At 35.1% G+C, this 11,290-nt stretch overlaps 1 protein-coding gene across 6 annotated transcripts; it reads right to left on the reverse strand.

Moving 5' to 3' along the window:
* Positions 290 to 6,431, reverse strand: LOC109228755. Of its 6 annotated transcripts, none has more exons than XM_019393951.1 (9): positions 6,208 to 6,431; positions 4,309 to 4,568; positions 3,836 to 4,079; positions 3,403 to 3,744; positions 3,191 to 3,292; positions 2,331 to 2,485; positions 1,795 to 1,905; positions 630 to 719; positions 290 to 543 (listed from the first exon to the last, which is right to left on the reverse strand). In XM_019393951.1, exons 2-9 carry the CDS (start codon positions 4,393 to 4,395, stop codon positions 382 to 384), a joined length of 1,293 nt encoding a protein of 430 aa, XP_019249496.1. In that variant the 5' UTR covers positions 4,396 to 4,568; positions 6,208 to 6,431; the 3' UTR covers positions 290 to 381. The 6 variants fall into 6 exon arrangements, 5 of the variants coding, with proteins under 5 accessions (XP_019249496.1, XP_019249498.1, XP_019249497.1 ...); XM_019393953.1 differs by lacking the exon at positions 6,208 to 6,431 and adding an exon at positions 6,030 to 6,107; XM_019393952.1 differs by lacking the exon at positions 6,208 to 6,431 and adding an exon at positions 5,873 to 6,017.

Raw genomic sequence — 11,290 nt, forward strand, 5'->3', positions numbered from 1 at the left:
ATCAGTTTTAACTTCTATACACCGACAGTGACACTATAAGTCACTTAAAAGATAATTATAGATAACAATAACCTGAAAATAAAGACAAGCCATGTTAAAACACTCTTAACAGTATCAGTGTATATGACTTGAATCCAAAGTCGATATATACAGTTAAACCGCAAGTCCATGATGCAATTGGATGCCTATTGTGGGGTACTTTGCATGCAGGTGGGACTTTTTCGAGTACGAGGGAAGATTAGTTAATGAGCTGAAGTTAGAATCAGCATTTGAAGTGGCAATGAGGACCTGGGCAGATTGGATAGACCAGAATATTAACTTGAACAAAACAACAGTTTTCTTCAGAAGCATTTCTCCAGAACACAAAGCTCAAAATGGGTGTTACAATAAAACACAACTCATCACAGACAAGTCCCATGTAACACATTTTTCTGAGTCTCTGACGGCGATTGTTGAAAGAACATTGTTAAAATTGAGAATCCCTGTAAGATACTTAAACATTACCAAGCTCTCAGAGCACCGCGTAGATGCACATCCATCAGTCTACGCCAAAAAGAAAGGAAGAGAATTGGTGAAGAGGAAATTAAAGCTACCGGAGAGTTTTGCTGATTGCAGCCATTGGTGCCTACCTGGACTGCCTGATACATGGAATAGGCTACTATATGCATCTCTGGTTTTGGATCACTCCACTGGCTCCCAGAGTTTATCGCATTTGGTTTCTTGAAAATCAGATATTGACTATCAGTAAGCTATATATTAGTTGCTATATCAGTATTGTAGTGAGCATATATAGCAGTAATTGTAACTTTTATGTTGAACTGTGCTGCAGAGAAAACATTTTATTATTGTGCACATTTACCTAGTTCTAAAATGTACAGGAAAACCTTGACTAACTATTTAGTTGGCCAAGTCCACATAATTCCAGAAGAGAAACTACATACTTCCAGAAATGACCAACAACAACATAATATAATCCCACAAGTGGGGTCTAGGGAGGGTAGTGTGTACGCAGACCTTACCCCTACACTGAGGGTAGAGAGGTTGTTTTCGATAGACCCTCGACAACTCTTTCGCAATGTGATATTTGGAATGCTCGAGCAAGTCCACATGACTACTGCTCGTTGGGTTGAGACCTTAAGAAATAGGATTACATAATAGAAAATCTACTACATAGGCATACAAATCACCAACATACCCTTCCAACTCTGTGCGTTATGGCAAAGAACAAGAAGTTATCAAAAGGAGAAATTAGTCCATTTACTACAAAGAGTGCCTCCAAATGTTGACATCCAATCCAATCTAGTAGTAAGCAATCCGACAAAAGCAACCAAAATATTCCTTGGTGAATCGGCTAAAGACTTGAAGTACGTACATATTTTTAAGAAAGGGTAAAGCCAACAGACATGGAAATTCAAGGACAGATTCAGCACTTAAAAAAGTATTATATATCTTAGTAATTTATAAGAATGCCAAGATTGGATACAAGATGGCCATACCTCAGATATAGGTTGCTTTCTTCAAGGTACCACTATGTATTATTTACTAGTTACACTACTAGAGGAATGGATTATAGATGCCGTATGCAATTTTATAAAGCAATTAATGGGCTTATAACATAAACAGTTGGTGCATCATCTCTCAATGTTTGTTTCTCAAGGACGCCATGCAGTGATTGGAAAAGCAACAATACTATTTACAGCATCATCATAACTACAGAATCTCCCACTCAGATTCAGGATGATCATTAGCAGATAACATCTTAGTGTTTGAATTCATGGCAAGAACAGGCATCACCTTGTCTTCAGCTTCTTGGTTAAACTGTTGATCTCCATATAGTGCTCCAAGTTGTTCATACTCTTTCCTTGTCAACCTCTTTCTTGTGGAGAATGCCTCCCGAAGCTTCTTCTGAGAAATTATGATAAAAGCAGTCAACAAATATCTAAAAGACACATTCAAACAATATCGACACACCCCGGCCCCTCCTAAAACAAAAAATGAAGTAAAGGAGTAAATATAAAAAAGAATATACTCCCTCTGTTCCAATTTGTCATACTTTCCTTTTTAGTGTATCCCAAAAATAGTGTCATACTTCCTTAATTTACAAATAATTCAACTTGAAACTTCCCATTTTACCCCTAATAAGATGATTTAAATCCACACAAATGTTTACAGCTTGTTTTAGGCCACAAGTTCCAAAAGTCTTTCTTTCTTAAACTCCATGCCTAGTGAAACACCACCTCATAAATTGGGATGGCGGGAGTAGTGTGTATGTGTGCGTGTGTGTATATATATATATATATATATATATACATATATATATAAANNCCAACCTTGTATGACTTCTGTTTTACTGGGCCCAGTGGAACATGAATCCTGTCCCCTTCAACCATGACACATGTTTCCTCCAACTGGGATTCGTCAAATTTCTCAACAAATTCCACTTCCGACTCATTAATGTCATACTTGGACAAATTATCTGACCTTCCTGTAAAAGAGTAAAATGTTGTTATAGAAATAGGTTTGAGAAAACGATAATCCTAGAGACAATGAAGTAATCTGAAAGGCAGACACATGCTGGTCAGTCTCACAAACATCCCTTTGGTACATTTGATCTTAAAGTGGATAGAATAGGAAAATGAAGACGACCTAAGGACCTTCTAAATTTTCTTTGACAGAGTGAGACATGCGGAGGGGGAGTACATTTGTTTGCTGGGATGAAGGAAGAGTGATGCAAACACCGTAGTTTTCTCCAAATTCCCAAGAAAGAAAAAGGTGAAGTGCAACTGTATAATCTTATAGTGGCTGATAAAACATAAATGGTTAATAGTACATACAGACATTTTCAGGAGCACGACTGCGCATCTAACCTCCAGCAGTTCCAAGAGGTCTCAGTGTGTGGCCTTACTGAGATGAACCAACTTTTGTTAGCTGATTTAACTCCTACAGTTGTGCCGACTTAGTTCAATCTAATCTCTGTGTGACTCATTCCCGCAATCCAATGTATATTTATGCTATAATAACATGATTTTTGGGTAATTAATTATAACATCTGATGAGGTACCACTTGGTATATAGTTTTCCTACAAGTAGTACACGGTAGTCTGTCTTGATTCAGTGTTACACCGCAAAATGGGAAGGTACACACACAATATTTCTTCAGTTTTAATTGATAACTAGAATCTGTCAATACCTTCACGGGACTCATTGATATCCTCAGTAGCAAAATCATTGTTCCGAGTATTAGTGCTAATTTCCAATATTGTATTACAAGCCAGTTCCTTTGTACATGTATCTGTTGAAAATGTAGAAGTTAAAGAGAGCAACTAAGAAGTGAAGAAAACTGCCAGACATTATACTACAAGAGTCTGGTGAAAAAGCCACCAACTGAGATAGAGCTGGAACCTGCTTGCTTCTTCCCAACGGATTCAACTGATGTCTTGACAGAAGCCGCAGAATTAGTTGAAGCACCAGCTTCTGGCACATTAGTTTCTATAGTGTGGTCACAAACTTTACTTGCCGTTTCTCCATAGTCAGATCCTTTAACTGAGGCCAGAGCTGAAGTCAGAGTTACATGGTCCGATGCCATTTCAAAACCGCCTCTAACCTCAGCACTTGAAGCTAATTTAATTGCATCCCCTGATGCAAGACAGATAGCATCAGATTTCTTAGTTGGGTGGCTGTCTCTAACAATTTCTTTGATTCCACCATTCTGACGTTTATAGACTCCTCCGCTTTTGTTTTTCCCTGAGATCTCAGGAAAAATAATATTAGCAGATCTGTCTGACCAAAGAGATTAAATAGTAAATGATGAATAATCAGCACTAGTATTTTGTACCCTTGATCACTTGAGTGTCATCATTTAATTTGTTACTGAATCCTCTGGTGCTTCCCTTAAGGTTTGCTTTCAGCTTCTTGTCAATTTCATAGTGAGCATAAGGGTTCAGAGACAAGTCAGCAGCTGCGACTTTCACAGGATCAATGTTATATTGAGGATGAACATCCTGCAGCACCTCTGAATAGAATCTCTTGACATTCGTACCAATAGTGTTCACCTGATTTTCGACATATTTAACAGTGTCCTGTAATTTATCACAGTCTTAGTTATGCTGATTATAACCCATTTGGTCAAAACTTAGCAGGGTCAATAACAGATAGTACAATTTTTCAGACAACAGCCAAAATAGCAACATGCAGGATGCAGAATTTCAGCTGTAAGCAAATTAACTCAAGGAAGTACCAGGAAACAAGTAATATCGAACATATGTAATAATTAAATAGGGAATAGAAAACTGAAAGAGTGTAGTTCACCTGGTACATAGCCTCTTCCATCTCCAAACACATAGTTTCGAACTTTTGGTATATGTTTCCGACCCATGATATAGCTTTCAAGTCCATCGCGGAATAGGTTGTCAACTTTACAGGGATTCTATCAAGTTAGTTGCACAACGTGTTACAGCTTCCCAACTGCAGAAATTTCAGGCCAGTTGTTGCACTATTACAATGGGCTTTTTTATGAGTTGCACAAAATCATAAAATTCTCTTGAGCCAAGTCAGCCACCAATTTCAATCTGTTTCAAGAGAAATGAATTTGTCAATCAATGATGACTAATGTAAGCTGACTCAATTGCCCTCTTTCTTAATGAGACACCAAATATTATTACCCAAAAAAGAAAGGAAATGCAGTACTCCTATTTAATATGTTAAGCCTCCTTGATATTAGGAGCAAACAAGATAAGACAAATAAAGAAGCTTTTCAGCAGATATATTCATTTTAGTATCAACCTTACTTGCTAATGACTTCACATTAAAAGCATGACAAGCCCTCACAGTTTTTCTCTTAAAGACAGAGATTTCTATTAGCACTTCCTTCCAAGGAAAATCACACCCTTTCCCTCCGCTAATCTTTCTCAACATGTTAAGAATGCAACATAAGGATTAGGTAAGAACAGTAATAAGACCAGAATTTTATCTCCTACAGTTGATTGTTTGGCCGCTCAAAATTAACAATGAGCCACCCCATCAAAATCACCAAGAAGAACAAAATCAAATTCCCAACTATAAACAAGAATACAACTGAATATCAATCTTCAGCATGAAGTTCATATTTTCTATACGCTCATAGGATCAAATTTTCATTAGCAAAATTACATACATCATGCATTTGAATCACCAGACATGTAGAAATTATTCTATAAAAAGTTTAATTATATCAGAAAATTAAAATAGCACAAGCCCCTTCATTCATTATATTCTTTTTCTTCATCTTATGATATAGACAAGTTGAAAACATTATCCAGAGTAGGAAGATCGACAAATTAACAAATTGACTCAAATTGAAACATCTAAAATAGAACGTATATAGGTCCTAAACGTCTAACCATCTAATAGCTATCTCATAAGCTCACCTGTTAAGTATTCCCCATGTTCCGACATTCAAAAACTTATGTCCGTAGTTTCACAAATTCAATTGCAAACCAAACTCCTCATAGAAACAGAGAAGGCAACAGTATAAGTTACAGCCAATTGCATCAAAGGGGTTACTTAGCAAAGTGGCTTTTCAATGCCTCCAGCATATAAAACTCAGAACTGCTCTAAAAGACTTCTTTTTTATGGCCCTAAGGAAACTACTCTTAACAGACTAGTATGGGCAAAATTTGTGGAAAACGTTTTTCATTTAATTATATGAACCTTTTTGGCAATAAGAATATCTGTAGAACTCAAGATTCCAAAGCCAATTTGGTCATCCAAAGTCAAGAGGGTTTAAGAGCTTCCTTATTAGCCAAACTAGGCTAATACCAAGTTTCCACGAAAAGCATTCCACACACCTAAGAAAACAATCACACACAAAGGAAAAGAAAGCAAGCTACTTTACCTAAACCCCACAATTTCAATATCCACAACAGCTACATCCATCCATTTATAAGATAAGCATAAGCAAAAGAAATCACAGCACCTCAGCATAGACTAAAAATAAACTATTTTTCCCCACAATTTCTTCAGAGAAACACACCAAAAAAAATCATTTTTACCATGATCAAGAAGCACAGCCCAGAAAGGAGAAAGCTTTACTAATTAAAAACAGAAATACATAAAAAAAAAAAAAAGGGGGGGGGGGGGGTCTTTTATCAACAAAAAAAAAGGAAAAGACAAAAGGGGTTGTGGTAAACAAAGAAAAATGATAAGTAGAGTTGAAGTAGAGGAACTTACGTAGTAGCAAGAAGCAGAAAGGGCAAGCCACCAACAATTATTTCAGCGGAAAACAAAAAAAGAATCAAGCTTTTACAATAGAGGGATTCTGAACAAAAAGTAGAAAATACCAACTGGGACAGAGAAACGGAGTGGGTAAGATAGTTTTCTTGAATAGGAAAATTCTGAAACGTACAGAGAGAGAAGTTCACCTAGCTTTCTTCAACATGGATTCTTGACACGTGTGCAAGAAATGAAAATGAATCACACTTCTATATCTAAAAATAATTTCTTCATAATTTTTTTTATAGTTATGCAAATATTATAACAGGTTTTTTAGCCACAAATTCTAAAAGTTTCATATACATACAAATGTTAATGTATATATAGAACGACAAATGTGAAATGTTAATTTTTCTTTCATTATATCGTATAAACAAAATGGAAGGTCTATTATGTATCTCTTGATTAATATATAATATAATAGTATTTTGTAAAAAAAAATGTTGAAGTAAATTTGACAGAAAATATCCCATCATTTTCAAAATTCAAGTAGTTTAAAAGCTGAAAAGATTGCATAAGATTGACTATCAAACATTTCGAAACGCTATATAAAATATAAATAGTGGAAGGAGAAATTTTTTCTGAAATTTGTATTGATTTAATAACAAAAACAAGAAAGCAAAAGGGTCATCCTACCCCAATTCAATCGATTTCTTTCACACTCTACACTTTTGAAGCATTTCTTGCAAAATAGAAAATTTATTAACATAATATTTGTATTCATAACCCCCCCCCCCCCTTTTTTTGGGGTGGGGGTGGGGACATCACCCTTATCAACATCAACCATGATGGGTTGATAACTATTCTAAGGATAAGAACACACAAGCATTGAAGCATGAATCTTGAAATTGAGGGAAAAATAATTTTCTTTTCCTTGAAATTGATATAAAACATATTCTCTTCTTAAATTATAAAGTCATTCAAAACTAATTATTCCTTCTCCTGAATAAAGAAACATTTGAAATTGGTGAACAAGAATGCGTCTTAAAAGAGCACTTCCAAATCAACTAATTTAGAAGATCCACTTGCTCAAAAGTCAACCGGAGCCCAAAAGGAAATATTTTTAGATAATCTTTTTTAGGTGTATAGCCATTTATAAATACCTTTTGCTATATTACGTATTACAGATACCTTTTAGGTGGTTATGAGATGTATTTGATGTATTTAAGTTATTGTATTCATTAATACAATAACAAAAATAGGCGTGAAAAAGGGAATTCCAGCTAAGCTTGATATGTATTCGACTATATTCACGCGGCCTTATCGTGAATACAGTAACGTATTGCGCGTAAATCCTGGAAGGTTGAACTTGTTTAAAACGGAAAGGAAATCAAATCACCTGATATTCTCCCAATTTAACTCAACTAACAAAAACTATTACCCATTAATTTGTATTCCTCCATTCACGATTCAACAAGAAAAATAGCGAAAACAAGAGCAACATCTGGAATTTGTGTTCTCCCTTTTCTCTTACCCTGTTCTCATTCAACCACGCAAAAGTGCGATTGATACAATAGTATACAAAATACGATATAATTCCATTATACATATGGCAAGTTTAACAGTGTTGTTGCGTCATTCTGGCAAGTGGAACGATGAGAGCAATTACGTCGATTTTTCAATTGAGGGAATACTGATAAAGGAGTATGCGTCGTATAATGATTTGGTTACGTCAATTTCTAATCAACTGGGCATAGATTTGAGCACAAAGTCCATTAAAATTCAATACAAAGTAGAAGGGAATAGCACGCCAATGGAAATACACAATGACATGGGTTACAGGGTGTATGTAGAGTTGAAAAAAGAGAACAGAGAATTCGGGATCTATCCTTTGTGCATAACAACGATTGAAAAAGAACTTGTATCCGGTGGTAGTTTAATTCAAGGCGCTATTGTGCAAATAGACGAATCACTTCAAAGGTATGATTCCGGTACAGATGATACGTTTGCTCTAGATTTTGTCAATTCAGGAGAAGCAATGGGGTGTTTGAACTGGACAAGGATTTGCTGATTTCAAAAACTAATCAAAGGGAGGTTATGGTTGGACAAGTATATAAGGATAAGGCTACATTGAAAGAGGTGATGGAGAATTATGCTATATCTCAAAGGTTTCAATTCCGGGTTGATAGGTCTAATGCTGTCAGGTTTGCGTGTATTTAATTTTATTTTATTTTTGTATTTTGTATTATTTGTTGGAGGTGTAAGTTAAACGTTGATGTATTTATGCGTATTTGTGGATTTTCACTTGATCTTTACTGATGCGTTTAACATCTGTTTGTTTATGGTCTTTAAATACATGTATTCATATGTATTTTACTGGTATAATTACATTACAGTGTCTCTAATTATTTTCCTATTTTGTTGATTGCTTTTTTTAAGTGTACGCATATAACTATAATTGTATTCAGTTGTATTCATTGTATTTAAATGCATATAACTATAATTGAATTCAATTGTATAATAATTTATATATGCAGATGTCAGAATGTATTCATGTCAGATTGTATTCATGTGTATATGAGTGCATTTTTGGTAAACATTTATGCTAATCATATGTATAATGATAAATTCTTTGCAGCTATGCATTATTATGTATGTCAAAAGATTGTGAATGGAGGTTTAAGGCTTCAAGCATTAACAAATCAGAACTATTCAAAGTGAGAGAGTTCATTGATAACCATACATGTCCGCTGAAGGACAAGGTGTATGAGCAGCGACAGGCAAGTAGCAGCCTTATAGGTGGTATGATTAGGCCTAAGCTTACTAATCATAAGAGGAAAATAAACCCCAAAGGATATTATTGATGATGTGAAATCAGATTTAGGTGTAGATGTTAGCTACATGTTGGCGTGGCGGGCTAAAGAAAAGGCAATGTATTTTTTGAGAGGTGAACCGGCTGATTCATACAAGAAATTTACCAGGATACTTATATACAATAGATATGACATATCCAGGTTCCCACATCAGAATGGTAAAATTTCCCAAAAATGAATTCATGTATGTATATATATCTTTGTATTCCTTTATAAAGGGGTTTGATCATTGTAGACCCATTGTGATTGTGGATGGAAGTCACCTAAAATCTTACTACACCGGGACATTCGTTTCGGCAAGCACGTTGGATGGTGCAGGTGAGTACGTGAATTCTAATAAATTCTGTTAATATTTCAAAGATTGAAATACATGTTTTAAAAATATATATTCAATTGTCTTTATAGGTCATATATTGCCACTAGCCTATGGTGTTATTGATTCAGAGAATGATGTTGCTTGGAGAAGGTAGATATTGGGGTGAAAGAATACTTGGAGTTAGCTGGATACGAAAAGTGGGCTAGGTTGTATGCACCTGTTAACAGGGGATGGACCATGACGTCAAATATTGTTGAGTCAATCAATGTCGCACTAGTGTCAGCAAGGGAATTTCCAATATACGACTTCCTTGAAGAAGTTAGGAAGATGTTTGGACGTTGGAATTGTAGTAACCGCAAAGAAGCTATAGAGACATACACAACGCTTGGAAAAAAATACCAGGAGATGCTGATTTTGAATGAGGCAATGTCTACACGCATGATTGTAAGTTTTATTTTAATGTCATTGTATTAGATAGCTTAATTGTTTTCTGAAATAACTTATACAGAATTTTTTAGATAGACGTATTCAGTTGTATTGTCATGCAGTAGCCTTATAATGTTTTTGTTTTTTTTCAGCTGCCTAAAGTTAAGCAGAATTTTGATGTATGTCATTGTATTCATATGCTAAGACGTAATTATAGTTTATAGTCTGGCGGTCTACATATATGATGTATTCTTCTGTATTCAAACATTTCAGTTGTATGTAACTGAATAATTCAGCATTATACATAAAGAAATTCATTTATATGTGCTCAAAACTTATAGGTCTATGTTTAAATGTAGGTGGTACCATCGACTGAATACTTACATACGGTTAACGATGGAGGGAGACATTACACCGTCTGCCTGTTAGAGGGAAAATGCGTTTGTGGGAGGTTCCAAGCTGATGAATTACCATGCCCACATGCTTGGGCTGTATTGAAGAGCAAGTATCTAATGCCAGAAGATTATTGCTCTAACTATTACAAACCAAATTCTGTTGTAATGACATACGATGTGCCTGTGTACCCGCTATCGGACAGAAATGACTGGAATATACCAACACATGTTGCAGAGGAGGTTGTATTACCACCCAAATGGAAAAGACCTCCTGGAAGGCCAAAGAAGAAGCGCGATAAACCTTTCAGTGAATTGCTGCAGCCGAAAAATCAACATTCATGTAGCATATGTGGGCAGGGAGGACATAACAAGCGAACGTGTAGAAATGCTCCACGTAGGATTTAGTTAACACTCTGACATGTATTAGTGCTCTAACGATTTGTCGTTACTTCTGATGACATTGTCAAGTAATAAATTTTGAAATGCCTTTCGTGAATAGATTCTGGATACATTTAGTTGCAGTATTGTGTTGAATACATTCGAATACAACCTTGTCCACATATACTTAGACAATTTATTATAGACAGTGCCTGAGTTGTATATACATAACTAGTCTAAATACATCAGAATACAACTATATACTGAGCTATAATATAACAATTTCAATAAATACATATAACCTGAATATATTTTGGATGCATTTAGTCGTAGTATTAAATTGAATACAATGAACACAACTGGACCACATTACGTACAATTTATTATAGACAGTGCCTGAGTTGTATATACATAACTAGTCAAAATACATCGAAATACAACTATATACTCAGCTATAATATAACAATTTCAATAAATACATATAACCTGAGTAAGTAAAATAAATACATCAAGTTGAGTACATACGTATAAACCTGAAGCATACAGTTTCTGACTTTGATATACAAGCCAAGTGACTGAATATTAATACATACTTATATGCCATGTTGAATACGTATGAATATATCCTGTAAGATATATATGAATACAAACTGAAGATTAAGCATGGATACTTATGAACAAAACAATGAAACATAGATTGAAAAGTTGCAATT

Source organism: Nicotiana attenuata, chromosome 7 (assembly GCF_001879085.1).
Source record: "Nicotiana attenuata strain UT chromosome 7, NIATTr2, whole genome shotgun sequence".
In the NCBI taxonomy this organism is placed as follows: Eukaryota; Viridiplantae; Streptophyta; class Magnoliopsida; order Solanales; family Solanaceae; genus Nicotiana; species Nicotiana attenuata.